At 38.7% G+C, this 15,828-nt stretch overlaps 1 protein-coding gene across 9 annotated transcripts in view; it reads right to left on the bottom strand.

The window, feature by feature from the left end:
* LOC118265080 (muscle-specific protein 300 kDa) overlaps positions 1–15,828 on the bottom strand; it is a 193,513-nt gene that overhangs the window by 60,277 nt on the left and 117,408 nt on the right. For all 9 annotated transcript variants that reach the window (XM_050705766.1, XM_050705765.1, XM_050705763.1 and 6 more), the window contains 7 exons: positions 14,910–15,042; positions 13,926–14,098; positions 12,738–12,889; positions 1,246–2,038; positions 1,012–1,170; positions 723–935; positions 342–617 (listed from right to left, as the gene is read on the bottom strand). In XM_050705766.1, the coding sequence (XP_050561723.1) occupies positions 342–617; positions 723–935; positions 1,012–1,170; positions 1,246–2,038; positions 12,738–12,889; positions 13,926–14,098; positions 14,910–15,042 (1,899 nt within the window). The remainder of the gene's footprint in view (positions 1–341; positions 618–722; positions 936–1,011; positions 1,171–1,245; positions 2,039–12,737; positions 12,890–13,925; positions 14,099–14,909; positions 15,043–15,828) is intronic.

Here is a 15,828-nt window from a genome sequence, read left to right as displayed (position 1 = left end):
GACTGCCGCGCTGCACCAGAAGCTTGACTCGTTCGTTACGCGCCTGAATCTTGCTCTGGAGCGACTTGACGCGCTCACGACACTCCTAGCGGAGGATATCAGTTCGACGTGTTAGTAGCGGGGAGGGTGAGGAGGAGGGTGACAAAAAGAAAACAAAAGATAAATAAAAGATGATCGAGCGTCGAGGCGGGCGCCGAGGCGCCCGCAGGTGATATGAAGCGTGCCCGCCACCTGCCCGGTCGCCCTGAGAGCCTCCAGGTCGGATAAACAAAACTAGAATACTCGCTAGCCACCTACTCGCGGGGATCGGTGCGGGTCGAGCCGATGGTGAAGGAGCTTACCTGTTGATGGCGGGAGGCGCGCTCGGGCTCGCGCGGGCTGTAGTTGGGCTGCGCCGCCTGCCGCAGCTGCTGCTCGGCCTGCAGCAGCTGCGCGCGCAGGCGCCCCACGTCGGCGCAGTACGCCTCCACCTGCGCCAGCGCGCGCGCCAGGGCCGTGGCCTGCGCGCCGGTCTGCGTGGCCAGCGCGTCCAGCGACGCCACCAGCGACCGCGCCGCAGCCTCCACTCCCTCGGGCCCCACTGATTGCGCTGCTACGCCGTCCGGTCCAAAGTGTACCTGTCCACACACACAATGTGTTAGCACGAGTTATCGCCAACCCCGAGAGCTGCTCCTGAAATTAAAACCTTAGCAAATACATATAAATCGACCACGTCGACTCACGTTGAGTTTTTCCACTGCATATGAGATCTTCGTCTTTTGCGTGGATATATCATTTATCAACTTTTCCCTCAGAGCGAGACGATCTCTGAGAGGCTTTTTAGCATTTTGAGGTGTTTCTAGAGTCCTCGATGTCGCTTCGAGCCAGTGCCCGACATCTTTTAACTTTCTTTCGCATCGCTCCCATTCCTCTGCTAGTTCCTGTAGTAGACCGTTCTGTAAAATAAAAAAGAATATCATTAGTGTTCTGTTCATGTTTAACTCTGCTATCATGTTCCGTAATGGTACTGACTGTCTTCGCTAATCGCTTCTCAACGTCTACGGTCGCATTCTCTGCTGCTTCTAGCCTAGACGGCAAGTCTCCTGGGCTTGTAACCCGTTCAATTGCCTCTATCTCCTTAGCCATATCCGCTAAATTCTTGGCCTGCTGTTTACAGCTCTTGAGCGCGTTCTAAAAAATAAAAAATATGTAAGTAAACAGTAGCACGTGATTGTAAATATTGTTATGTTGAAATGCCCAACACACCCCATATTCAGTCTGTTTCTGTTGCGCCTCCTGCAAGTCGGCCAATGGGAGTGGCCGCGCAAGGAATGCACGTTGTGTCTCAACCCAAAGTAAGACTTTCTCAAGTAATGTGAGGAAACGTGCAACAGCATCGCAGGCGTCTTCCACCGCAGCCTGCCGAGCTTCCAGCTCACTGCACACCGCCGAGAACTGGTCCGACAGCGCCGACACCGTGGACTGCACCAGCTGCCGTTCACCAGCATCGCGGCTGCCTTCGACAATCGCTCGTGCATTGCGTGTCAACCGCTCAACACGATCGGCAACGTTTGGCACTTCAGCCCTGGTGGCCACCAGGCGCTCCCTGTAGGGCTCGGGTGCCAGGGTGCGGTCCCTAGCTGTGAGCTCCGCAGCGCGCACCCACGCCTGCACATCTTCCACGTCGGTCGCGTACTCAGAGCGAGCCGTGCGCGCACGTTTCCATTCCCTTTCCTTCTCTTCCATAGCTGCTGCCAATGCCTCAGACGATAATTCTAGGGAGGACAGCTCCTGCGCGACGTCCGCCGGGGCCGAGCCTCCGTATCTCTTCCGGCTCTCCTCGGTGAAGTTCTTCGTGCGCTCCACCAAGTCGGAAACTTCGTTGGTGAGCGCGCGCACACTGTCAGCCTCGTCCTCGCCGAACACGTAGAAAGTCCTTACTTTCGCTGTCAACACTTCTATTTGCTGTCGGAACTCGTCGATTCTCTCCGACACGCGGTCGAATTCGGACACGATGTCGTCGATCTCCGCGAGCCGCGCCGCAAGAGTCTGTCGCAATCTGTAAAATAAAAACGATATTAAAGCGTACAGTTCGCACTAAACGGCACGGGATTGTGGTTTAGGGAGCGCGCGTGAGGTGTAGGTGCCAAAACGCGACGAAAATAATCCGGCGCGGCGTGACGCTGCGCCCGTGACGGTACAAGGTCGCGGCGGCGCCGCTACGCTACCTCGTCGTTCGTGCTCGTTCGCTAGCGGCGCTCCGCTCGCGTCGCCCGCCCGTCGCTCAATGAACCGTTCTCGATAGATTCGCTGGACGCATCTAATTTTAAATTCCACGTTCTAATGTTTGCACGGTGACATCATAGCGCGCGAGTTTTTTCGGTGCATTCGCCGGCCAGTGTTTACGTTTTGCGCGCACACGCCCGACCGAGTTTACCTTATGTTAGGGTGACGCGAGCCGCACGACCTTCGCCCGCCCGGTTACCATATGTTAAGTCACTGCGAGTTCCGAGCCAGCCGGCAACTCGCCACTGGCCAGCACCGTGACCACTGCTCAGTAACGGAAGCAGTCCACGCTGTATCGCTACAGACACCGTAATGAATGGTGCACGCAAGCACGAGCAGCATGGTCGGCTGACGTAGCGCCGCCGGTTTTATTTTACACGAATAGTACACAAAGAATTCACTTTGAAATGTTAATACATACACTATTATACAAAAGATCCCGCGGGACCGAGTCCCCAGGGCACAGAATCACTATTGTGGCGGTGAGTCATGGCGAGCCGGTACACGTAGGCACGGTCACATTTGTATCACATAATTCAGATAAAACGAGTATGTCGCGGGCACACAGCGATGTAGCCCAGTCTCCTTTAGTACAAAATTCGTTTAAATTCTGTAAAAACAGATTGTGTCGCTTATTTTCGAACCGGTCGCGGCGTTTCTGGCTCGCGGAAAGGGATCGTGCGATTGTCTCGGGCACTGGTTTCGAACCACACAAACTCACGAAGGTACACTTTCATAGCGTTATTTTGACTTTAATAACGAAGCAAATGTATTTTCTTTTTGCTAAAATGGCGTATCGTTCTAAGTATATCCCTGTAGCCGGCTTCCAGTGCAGACTGTGAGGCCGTGACCTATTAAGCGCTGCGATCGCACGCATGCGCGGTAAGCTCGGAAATACTAGTCTGCCAGTTTGAATAACGATTACACGTCTCCCTCATGCCCTGTCGATTGTCTGGCCCTTGTTTCGGTGTAAAATGGTCGTTGTGTACAACGCTATAAGACTGACATTGGCTTACGAGAGAACATGACATAGGGCGTTATTGTTGCTGAATATGTTTTGTGATTGATTCTATTCTAGTCTTTAAATGCGGAGAAACTCTTGGACACGTGAAGTTTCCAGTAAAAGCTCGGCACTAGTGCTTAACGGGAGCTGACACTGTGGACGAGGGAACCGATCGATAGTCGCCGGGAGGGACGCAGTACTGACTCAACTGTCTGACTAGGGCTTATGATACAACAGTATCTAATAATAAAAAATTGATGAAATTTCCAGTAATAGCAGTATATTTTTAATGTCACTATTTGACTGTAACTCCCAAACAAATCACAACACAGCCTCTATATACCGTGAGGGTGGTCATGGTATCGTTAATTAATCCTTTGAGGGTCGCTTGTGAGGTTTCCCTCATTCCCTCCCCTCAATGCAATGCAGACGGTTTTTAATATCGCCTGTCTAGTCATGGAATTAATTTGTGTATCCCCTTTTGCGAATGACATGTAAAATTGTAAAAGGAATGCGAATATGAAGTCCCTTTTTCAATTTAAATATCTATGGGAATACGCAGACAAAAATAGAATACGAATGATCGATGTTACATGTTATTATGAACTGTATATCATTTTATTGAAGATACTCAATAATGTATTTGTTTTTTCAAAATGTTATTACTGGAAACATAGGCATACTCGTAGTAGATGTTTAAACCCTATATACATAGGCGGATGCAATTCCATATAAGCATATCTATCAGTCTATCTTAGTGGAAGACTTCAACAGATCAACTCAATTTTCCAACTTCCTTACAATACAAAATTAACAACACGTTTCTTTAATATCCGAAAACTGAATCACAAAATTTAACAATAGGCTATGAACACTCATGAACACAGTATAGCTTATGTCATAGTTATTTCATGGACAGGAAGTAACCGACATTGTGATACTGTTGTGGCCATACCTACTTTATATTTTATATCGTCGTTAAATAACTGAGGATTTTAGATCTGTTCGATTGTTTCCTGTTATTTAATGTTCAAGTTCAACCTCATATTGTATCAAGTTCAGTATGTTAATGGAGTTTATCCTCATTTTCAGTTTGATTGACCTTCAGTTTTTGACTGCCTCGTGTTTGTGAGTATAGATGTGGTTTTATGTGTATTTTATTTATTGGAGTATTTTGTATAATTTAAGTTACTTATAAAATAATAAATTTCCATACTCAGAACTGAAATTCCCACAAAGATTAGCAAGCGGAAGATATGCCAAAATCGTGTCATTTGGCGTTCCATTATAGTCACCTACTCCAATAGGAGACAGGTATGATGTTATTTTTTTTTTTCAATCATACTGATAAAAAGTACTACGACGAAGAATACAGAGATCTCGATCTCAAAAATAAACGATGGCCTAAAAAAACGTCTAAAAACAAACCACCGACTCTGTTGCGAAGCATTGCGGAAGCTCTCTCTATGTATACATAGCATATTTATGTACGTATCCAATATATAAATACACTTGATAAACAGACATGCAGATAAGAAGTCAACGACCTGACAAATGGCAATGTTGCCAAATTGTACGTTGGCAGAAGTGAGGATGAGATTGGCACGCGACGTCGAACCATAACCAAAGGGATGTGTACGACATACCTTTGTATATAGGTGACTTTCTTTATATGAAAAGGCTTTCATGGACTCTAAATAAGGTTTGAAATTGAGTGGTATTGTAAACAGCTGTTGTCGTCTTGATTCTTTGATATGGTGGCAATTTTCAAGGTAGATGGCTCCAATGCGAGCGAAGCCTAATTGGTTTTTAAAATGTCTCGTTTTCAATATTGAATAGAAGGAAAGTCTACCTAATACGATGTAGATATTTAAAAATATATTACATACGGTCTATCTCTGAATAATGGTAAGCTAAAGATTTGATGTTAAATATGAGATAATATTGTAAGGCAATAGTCCCTTTTTTACACGCAAATAAATCCACTTAATGACACATGACTGGAGTACAAAATACTGGCTTAGAGATCCGACCCTAACTGCAAGCATGGCTGCTATAGGGTCCAACTTATGGCTCATAAATACATGCGACACGTTAGCTTGCCAAATGTGAACATTACACATAAAATATTCAAGACAGTTAGCCATTTAAAAGGGGAGAACGTAATTATAATGCGATTAACGGAAAACAGCTGTTGTATATTCCCTGGTTTTTTTGCTGAATCGTGAAGTGTAAGGAATATTTTGGCAGGAATAATTCGAGTGTATAAATGTATTTCGGATTCTCGTTCGGGATTTTGGAAAATACTAATGTCTCCAGTTCAGTTTTGGATATAGATAGAATATTTTTGACACATATTTTATGTTGTCATGAATCGTAGAATAATGAAATAATCAATTCGCGAATTGTCACCGACAAAATACGTCAGTCTTGATAATGAACCAAATCTTGTTAAGATGACTTAAATCTAATAGCAGATTGAGAGTTTTATTGCAATAAGTATCTAAGAAACTTGAAGATAGCAATTTCTCCAAGTAGGTTTTATCGAATCTACATTTATTATTGAAGACGTTTGAAGCAATTCCAATCATCTTATGCGATAGACAGAAAATTGAATTCTATCTAACCGTTATTGGGTCCCATGTGGTAGCCATTATTTCTAATAAATTGCTATTTACTGAAACAAGTTGTTCTAGGCCACGGTCCTTGCTTGTCTCTCCATATACACTCGACATATAAGTGCAGTAAATGTTTTTACTGCACTCGAATGACACGTCAGTAAGAGCTGCAGAATTTGTCAAGGCGTAACTTTTGAGAATAGTTTAAACAACTTGAGTTTTACCTTGATAGACCATAATGTGTGTTTTATGTTGCGTAGTTCAATAAATATTTTGTGAATATATTCGAAGTTAGTTTGTCTGTTCCGTATGATTGATTTTACAAATGTTAAGCTCTTGAAATGGATGGTTGTCATTGAATTTATTTCGTTCGTTTATCAAGTGGGATTTTGATTATGCAAACTTAATAAAACTTTTAATTAATGTATTTAATACGTTTAACAACGAACAAATACCAAATATCATCCCCAATAATTCAAACATAAATAAATCTGTATAGGTATGATACTCGGTCGACAAATTGCTCCTTTTTAACGGTAACATTTAGATTATTGAAAGGGTACCGGCGCCCCTTTCTGCCATTTTGTAACGTACAACGACAGCTACATATACGATCGTCTAGACAGAGGAGTGACTTCATCTATATCTTAGTCACATGGTGTACTTGAATCAAGGTCAGATGCTATGCCATCCATCAACTAGACGTTATGCTCAGTAAATCTGGTTATTTGTGGTGCCAAGGTTAAAATGAGAGTTACAGGCTTATGTTTAGAGTAAAGGAAAAAGTGAAGTGACCGGAATGCCTTTGGTGAATATAAGACTGTACATCATAACCTCACTAGCTTATATCAGCGGCTTCGCCCGCGTTACCGTGTGACAAAAAGTATCCTATGTGTATTCCAGACCATATTCTACTCTACCCCTGTTCCAACTTTTATCCCGATCCCTTCAGCCGTTTTAACGTGATTAACAAACATACACTCAAACACACAAACGCATTTGTAATATTATTATAATAACCATTTGTGGATTGTAATGTCAATTCAGAAGATTTTCTACCTTAAATTCAAATGCAAGCTTACTTTTCGTAGTAAAACAGTTGGTGTGTAATACAAATTCTCATCTGAATCACACGGCAGGTGAGTAATTTGCTGCATGCGTGCACATCTGCACATGTGGTGAGGATATACCTCTACTCACTACTATGATATAAATAACTTAGCCTTCTCTCTAAGATACAGGAGAAAAACCTAGTAGCTATTAATAAATCCTTGAAGTTTTAAAAAGTTATTAATGTCAAGGAATGTACAAGTATATAGAGACAGTGTATAATCGCCTTGACTACTAAATAAGCTGATGACGTCACATCACTTAGATCTAAGGGTTATTTTAATAAACTACGAGATTTCTCAGCAAGCGATGATATCATAGTAGAGGACGACACGTTCGATTATGTAAAATGAATTCTAATTTCTACAGCATACAGTTCAGTGTAGAACGAAGATTATTTTCGCATAAGCGAAATCATTTTAAGATCCTGTGTCATTGAATTACGTAAGGCGCATTTTTGTATGGGGCCGGACATTTTTCTACAGTTCTTTTTTATGTCTATTTCTTATTTTTGTCCTTCTTCAACGGTTCAAAGTTAATAATGAATATTGTTTTTCATTCATTATAGAAGGAATTATAAAAAAATATATCCGCTTTGGTCATTCAAGCTATGAATATTATTACTTTTTCTTTTACAATGATAACTTAACTGATTCATCACAATCCATATGGAAAATATCTACCTACGTCAAATTATTCTTTAGTTAGGTTAATGAAAACCTTATAAGAAGCGCAGTTAGGCTGCTTATTATTCGTTTTCCAAAAGGATCGTAATCTTTATATTTTAGCTTTTGCACTCCTTCCGTATTTAAAAATGCACATGATCGCATACCGTGTGCACATCTTGCTTATAAAAAAAATGAACACAAAAATCTAGTTTTAAAACGAAAATAAATAGAGAAACGTCATGAGCGTTCAATAAAATCATTTATTTATACATTTTACCTATTTATTTTCCGTGGAAATTCCTATATGTTGTATCATAGTGTATTTATGGGGCTCACTGATCATGCAAGTGTGCTGTGAAGGCGACATGCTTTTATTTTGCTTGCGCTAATAAAATCTATTTTATTTTTAAGCTGTCTGGGGCTCACTTGGATGGGAGGAATTTGACATACATGTGATGTTCATGGTTGTTGCTATAAGACTTCTTCATTACAAATATTTTAAAAGGTATGTATTGTCTTTTTAACTTAATATTGTCAATATTGTTCTCAGCTTCCTCTACCCCCTCTACGCCACTTAGGTTACTTATTTATATTATGTAATAGGGGATGAGTCCAATTTATCACACATCAGTCAATATTATTTCAGACTACGTTTTCTGTGTCTTGTCCCCCGAAAACTAACCCGTTCCTACTCCTGCTACCTGTAGTCTGTAGTCGTGAGCCCTGAGTCGGGTCTTACAATAATCGACACCCACGTCAAGAATAGGAGTGGCGACAAATGTATTCCACTTTGCTGTCACCACTTGACAGTTTTTTACTTAGTTATAACATAATTTATGTACCTTGTATAATGTAATTCAAGGTTTCAGAGGTTTTAACACGTCTGAAGTTTTTGTAATTCTCAACATGTTTCATATTAATACGCTGCGAGATCATTTGAGGAATTTTAATTAAGTATTTAAGATTTTTATAGCATTTCAGTGTTATTACCTAGGCAGTGAGTGTCACGCGATTTTCGTCATTATTATTCAGTAGTCATTTAGTCGATTTTCACTTGAATTCTTTCACGGAATTTGATTTTGTTTAAGAATTTTATTTACGTATTACTTATACGTATATCTCTATTCTGCTTTATTATTAAATGTAAATTACACTAATATTAGATGTTTGGATGTTTGACACTGGACGTTTGGATGGTTTTCCTTGAATCACGCTGAAACTACTGAACGGATTTTGATGAAATTTGGTATAGGTACAGACAATAGTCATATAGGGTTTAACCTAAAACCTTATACCGAGCACAATTACGGACTCCGTGCTGCTACTGCGATATTTTTTATATTATTATCTAGACGTATATACGTACAGATTGGCAGATATATTGGCATTAACGAAATATGTAATGATACTGCACTTTAAGATAAAATATATACAAATTCGTGGCAGTTAATCCTGCATACAGATTACGAATGATAAGATAATATGTTATGATTGATATTACGAGCCGTTTTGTTATAAGAGATATATTTTTATTTTGAACCAAACACATTTATATTGAAATAGAAGCCTGATATTATTTTATTGTATAGTTGAAAAGATTTATTTTGTTTTGACTGTATTTTATAATGTATTTCACTTTATATGTATGTATTTATGTACTAGGAATGTCATAAATGAAACTCAGAGACACGCCTCAGTTGCATACCATTGCATTTTTCAGGATTTTCCTGTCAATTTTACGTAGTCATATTTTTATTTAATAAAGGCTTTATACCGATAACAACGCAAATGAATATCAGCGTATAAAAAAAAAATGTTTCTCAAAACACTATGCTAGTAATAATATGATTTTATCTTTTCACATATCCCTTATTGCGTCTTATGTGCACAGACATTGAGACAAGTTGCCAATTAAGAACAACTCTACTTATGCCCTTGAATATCCCATATATATCACCATTATCAATTACGTTTCAACCTTAAGAACATTCATAAATCAAATAAAAACACACTTTATATTAATGTTGACAGAGCACAATATCGTTTGATGAACATAATTACTTACTAATTTATATTATTTGGCAAAATGTTTTATTTATTTTTTGAAGACAAAGTTGCTATACGTATTGTGATATTTATATCTAAGACTTTAAGGTTTATTGTAGCTTGCAGCTAGCAATTGTGTATAAATATTTTCGTATATTTTAAACACATTGTTGCTTTTTATTTATTGTGATATTTAGTACTGTGCAATAGGGTTTATTTTACCTTGTAACTATTAATAGGTGTTTAATTTTATAGGAGTCTCGTCGACTGAAGAATTTTTATTGTTGGCAAACAGATATTTTTAATTATTTAATCTGGGATTCTCTATAATTTATTTGGGGTTGCCAGACACAAATAGTGTGACGTGAGATTTTCCTGTATTTTTTCTTAGGGATTCGGCAGATAGTTCAACGTTTACATTTAGCAGCTAATCAGCCAATGATATCAATCAATTGATTTTGATATTGATCAAGTTATTAATTTTAATGATAAGATGGTGTTTTGGTCCTATTTTTCTATCTAGTCTCAATTTGATAAGTTAATGCAATTGCAATGTCTTGTTAATTATATCAATATTTACTTTGTTTTGATCTAATCTATTCTAAACATGGCAATTAAAAAAACCTATTAAAATTGGTCCAAAACCGACAACCAGTTACAGTTTTTAAAGCCATCCATCAAAATTTCAACACAGGAAGCATTTTTTGAGAAAGAAACGAGAAAATATAAAATAGCAAACTAGAATGTCAGACGTCAATTACTATACCCGTCGATGACGAAATTGCCGAACGAAATTGGACTCTAAGCTCATTTGTTCAAGGTTTACAAATTACAAGTGATTTTTTATGGAAAAGCAAAATATTTTTGTTTGAATTCATGAGTTTCGGCTGTCAAGAGTGTCAAACAGTTGAGATGATGCCAGGAGTTCTTTCTGTTCCGGAATTTTTTGGCAGGTCCCGATAACTAACTGGCCCACTTACCGAGTTCAGTCTTTTTATGTAATATTTAGTAACAGTTTTTTTAAGCGAAGATATTTATTTTTGTCACAAAACCAATATCCGCAAAATCACAGAAAACACGTCGAGAAACAACGCTTGCGTTGTGTGAGTGAGGTTCCAGAGACCCAATTACCCCCTTCCCAATCTCCGATTCCTTAACAACCCTTAAATTCCCCAAAGCCCAAAAGGTCGACAACGCACTTGTAACGCCTCTGGTGTTTCGGGTGTCCATGGGCGGCGCTGATTGCTTATCTTGAAAGATTGGTAATCCTTAAAGAGTGTCTTAGATATAAATGTCAGTTAAAATATTCCTCCATGTACTTTAACGTCATAACTTAACCCTTATTGCATGAACGAGCTCGTCAATCGAGCAGAGAAAAGCCGATTAAATAATACAAGTGGGTAGCTACGGTTGAACTGACGCTGTTATGTACAAATTAAATTAAACTAAGTCCTGTACCTTAAATAACTTTATAATTCTATTATTTTCTGTATCTTTTTCTACATATTAAGGTAGTTACTTAAAATATGTAAAAAATACGTAAGAAGTGGTTTGTTATTACTTCTATGAAGCTATATAAGTACTAAGTAGGTAAATAGGAAAGAATTTCGCACATTTATTGTAACCAAGAATTATAGATACGTATTTATATGAGAGAAAATTATAGAAACAGAACTATAGAGACTTATTTCAAATCAATATTATCAAAATACTAACTTTAACCACCTCAAAAATAAGTTAGAAGACAGACATAAAACTCAAAATAATACAGATTTTGTTTAACTCTCGTGTTTTGTCTCTGACCTCTACTAAACCCGTCAAGAAAAAAAACAACCTGATGTCACACTATATTTTCAAAAAAGTCTATGTTTGACGTTAACAAACAAGTTTTAGAACATACATAATGTAGGTAACCAAGTTATTCTTGAATAATTTGCTTTTTTTGTTTCATTACAGCCGTGAACGTCAGATTTTATAATCGCAGTTGGATCATTAATTCCAACGTGTTAGTAAACAGTGTTTAATGCGATCTCAGTTGATTTTGGCACCTAGCGTTTGCACACTGAATTGATTCGAAAAACACGGATGTGTGTTTAAATTGATGCGAATTCGATCCGTACACGAATTTTTGACAAAAATGTTGTTTTTTGAAGATGATAAATATTGTTGATCATTGTTTGATTACCAGAACAAACAACCACAAAACAATTTTACCAATATGTAAAGCATTATTCATATTTATTTATTTTCTATACTTGTTCAATACATTTTTAAATATTAAAGTATAAAAAGCAGTAACCCACCAGTAACGGGGAAAATCCAAGCTACCTGTGGTCAGGGCTCAAAAGAGCAATTTCCGGACAATACGCGCCATGTCCCGGAATACTGCCTTCTGCATCAGACCCTTGACCTGGCCATCTAGCGTTAGCCTATTCAAGTGTTGGTCGAGGCCTTGGCTATGAGGCCATTGGCAGATACGACAATCGGTACAATGATTGCTGAATCTATATTCCCACATGTCGACAATGTCATGAACTATTTACTGGTTTGTATATAACAAGATATTTACTGGCTTGTAAAGTATTATTATTAACTGTTATTTGTTGGCTAGTAACAAAAGTGAGTCTATTTAGTTTCGCAATTTTAATTATCCAGTTTTTTAATAAGAACGGTAGACGAACGGACAGGCGAACGAGCTGACGACGCGATGTGACAATTAATTAATAACGTCCCACGATGATGACGTAAATACGTATGAAAAATCGACCAAACATTCAATAATAAAATAACAATCCAAAGTATCCGTCAAAGGTTGAAAGTAATCTTAAACTAACACATACATATAACTTACCTTCATTCCACCTAAGGACAAAATTAATTAGGTTCATTCTATCAACAACTCTGAGTCTATCTGAGTTTGTGACCAAGTCCGAAAAACTTAGAAGTAATAGCAAAAATCGATCTTAATCCAAACACATTTAGGATTAAAATTGCAAAAAACGAACACAGAAGCAACACACAACTTACTTCTCATAAGCTTCTACGAGGTCCTTGACATTCTTCTCCGTGTCATTGGCAGCGTCCTTGGAGTGAGGCTTGAGGATGTTCACTACGAACTCAGCGTGTTCCAGCAGCTCGTCTCTACTGTCCTCCAAGCTTGAGACTTCGCTTTGCAGTTCCTGGTGGAAAGAGGGTGATTATCAGCTGGTTTTATGGTTACTGTTGGTGTTTTGTACTGTCTCATTAACTACATTGGAAGGCTTGATTTGGTCTGTTTTGGTAGAATGGGACAAGCAACTGCCAAGCAAGGGATCGAAATGTTATACATTTTAATTTAGGTACGGATTTTTCAATCATTCGGAAGTTTCAGTAGTTTCCGATAACCTAATATTGTAGAGTTTTGAATTATATCTAGTACCAGTATTTCTTTAAGCTATTTGGTACCTTTGTTCGTTTCGTGAAATATAACAGGACGCATTATGTATTAAATTCACCAAATACATACAACAACTTTTCTTTATTCTTATCAACAAACTGCCTATACATTTCCTCTGTAACTTTGTATGTACCTTTATACAGTATACTCTCAGTTACCTATGTATTGGTACAATTACAATGATTCACGGATCAAGTACTGCTGAAGGCTGAGGAAAGCATTGTTTCGGCTCATAGTGCGAGTATAAACGTAGTTTCCTTATCGATTGTGAATATAAAGAAGTACTCTTACTAGGTGTTACCTACCGTGGTTGTAATATGGAGACTAAGTGTTATTCTGTAGATATTGTAGGTTTGTATAATGTTGTTAAGAAACTGTTATCAATTAATCGCTTTAATAAAATACTTGCAGTTATATGCCTAAAATAATGTTTACGTTTCCGGAATAGATAAGGCAGAGAAGTACTTGTGAGTTGTGTAATAGGTTGCAATTGTTGCTAGGCGTCTTATTTAGCGAGTTTATTGTGATAGGTAGGGAAATAGAGGCGAAATTTTTTGCAACATATACACATATTGCAATATCTAAAGAAACATAACCCGAGGATTAATTTTGCTCTTGCTCTGCAGTTGCTTTTGTGCCAATAAACCATCAAGACAGTCTTTGCTTTCATTGAATAAAATGAATTTAAAGTAAATACAAACAAAACGAAATAGTTACGTTATATTATTTAACATAGTAATGAAATTTCAGGGCACACCGTCTCCTTTCTAAAGCCTCACCTGTAGAGCATGCCTGATGTCAAGAGCTCGTCGCCTGGTGCTGGGGTTGGCATCGAGCTGCCTCAGCCGGTCTGATGCGGCTGTGATGGCAGCGCCCAAACTCCTCTGGACGTCCAGGAGTTGGTTCCAGCGATGTAGCTGCTGGTCGGCTACAGCTGCGCGCTTGGCTAGACCTGGGTAAAGGAAAAACGAGGTGTAAATGAAAGTATTTCTCGATTTATAGTGACTTGGTGACATTTTATGAATGACAAATAGGTAGTCGCCTGCAGTTGCATTCATGGTACCTTTGTTTTACGTAGTTTAGTACAGCAGGTTTATGAATCATATTAAAAAAGGTAATAAGAACGTATGAACATACTTTTAAATTGCATTAAAATAGATTTAAAGAGTTTATGATAGAAGATCAATCAAAACTAAGGGTATTAATAAGTACAGTACAATTATGAAAAACACGAAGTTTCGTTTAAAAAAACCGCAACAGTATACATTTTAATTGCAGTTTAATTTATATGAAATGGTCCGGATTCAATTAAAGTTAATTTTACGCCACCGGATGGGAAAGTCAGTTTGTTTTAAAACTTTCACGCTCAAACCACTGTAATTTAGCAGAGATAATTATATAGAGTTCTGAAAACAATAAAAGGAGGGCTATTTTTAAACGAACGAGATTTTAGAACAATAATAATAGCAGTAGACTATACTTAGTGGGTGAAATTTAGGTTCTTCATGCAATTGTCTGCTTTATATTGTTACCTCTATGGTTAACAGCTGATCATACGACCCTACGGTCGCAGTCTGACTATGCGAGTCATGCAATTAAGCGCTAGTCGACAGAAAGTAAAGAAAATAGCCCTACCTTATTTAGATTTGATGTAAAGTTTGACTATAGCATAAAGTACAAAATTGAATTTCCTATACTCGTAGTTGACTAGCGCTTAAATGAGCAGTAATGTATTAGATATTGGTTCCATTAGAAGCACTCACCTTCACAGGCGACATTCCAGCTGTCAGCGAGCTCCCTGGTCCTTTGCTCGACCCTCTCTCCGCTTGCAGCATCAGCTCCGGAGCAGAGCTCGCGAGCCCGCTCCCGGACAACGTCCAAGAGCGGCTGCTGATTCTGGAAAATTATGGGTATCAAGATTAATTTAGTGTCAAAAGTAGAGAAGTAAACTTTGCCCTAGCCTACACTAGTTTAACCTATAACTGAGTACCTAGCTTAGGGCCTGGCTGATGGAAAGTATGTACCGTAACCTATTAACATCTGCAATACTGGCCCGGCTAGACAAATAGTATAAACTGTAGCTGAATAGAGGACAGAACAGAAATGTACCTCTATGGGATTGACATAATAACACAACAGAGTCGTAGGTCATCAAGTCAACCCATGAGTTAATTTTCTTTTTAATCTTCCATAATAGACTACATTTTACACTATTAGCTTAGCCTAGCAGAGGGCTTAGTACGAGTTTGTATTACGGTTTACGAGATAGAAACGAGAGCGCATTCGGCGCTCTAATTGGTTGGTTCATTTGCACCTACCAATCAGAGCGCTGAACGCGTTCTCGTTTCGTTTTCATTCAACGTAAAGTAAACTCATACTAAGGGTACTGAACTATAATAAGTGAAGCTTGTATGGAACAATCAAGACCTCATCTTACAATAAAATACAACACTTCATTATAATAAGACGGCTTCTAGAATGAAACCAAAAAGGCCAAAAGTGAATCTAGATCTTTCTCTATTTAAATTCTCATGCACATATCAATAATGAGGGGTGGGATCGATGTAAGGATAGTTAATACGCGCTGGCGGGCCTTTAAAGCAAAATAAAGCGTAATGATAGGTACACAGATGAAAAAATACAATCATAGATAACATATGTGCATGACAATAAAGATAGACG

Source organism: Spodoptera frugiperda, chromosome 28 (genome assembly GCF_023101765.2).
Source record: "Spodoptera frugiperda isolate SF20-4 chromosome 28, AGI-APGP_CSIRO_Sfru_2.0, whole genome shotgun sequence".
Lineage (NCBI taxonomy): Eukaryota > Metazoa > Arthropoda > Insecta > Lepidoptera > Noctuidae > Spodoptera > Spodoptera frugiperda.
The sequence above is the reverse complement of the archived record's forward strand: the minus strand, read 5'-3'. Positions and strand labels throughout refer to the sequence as shown.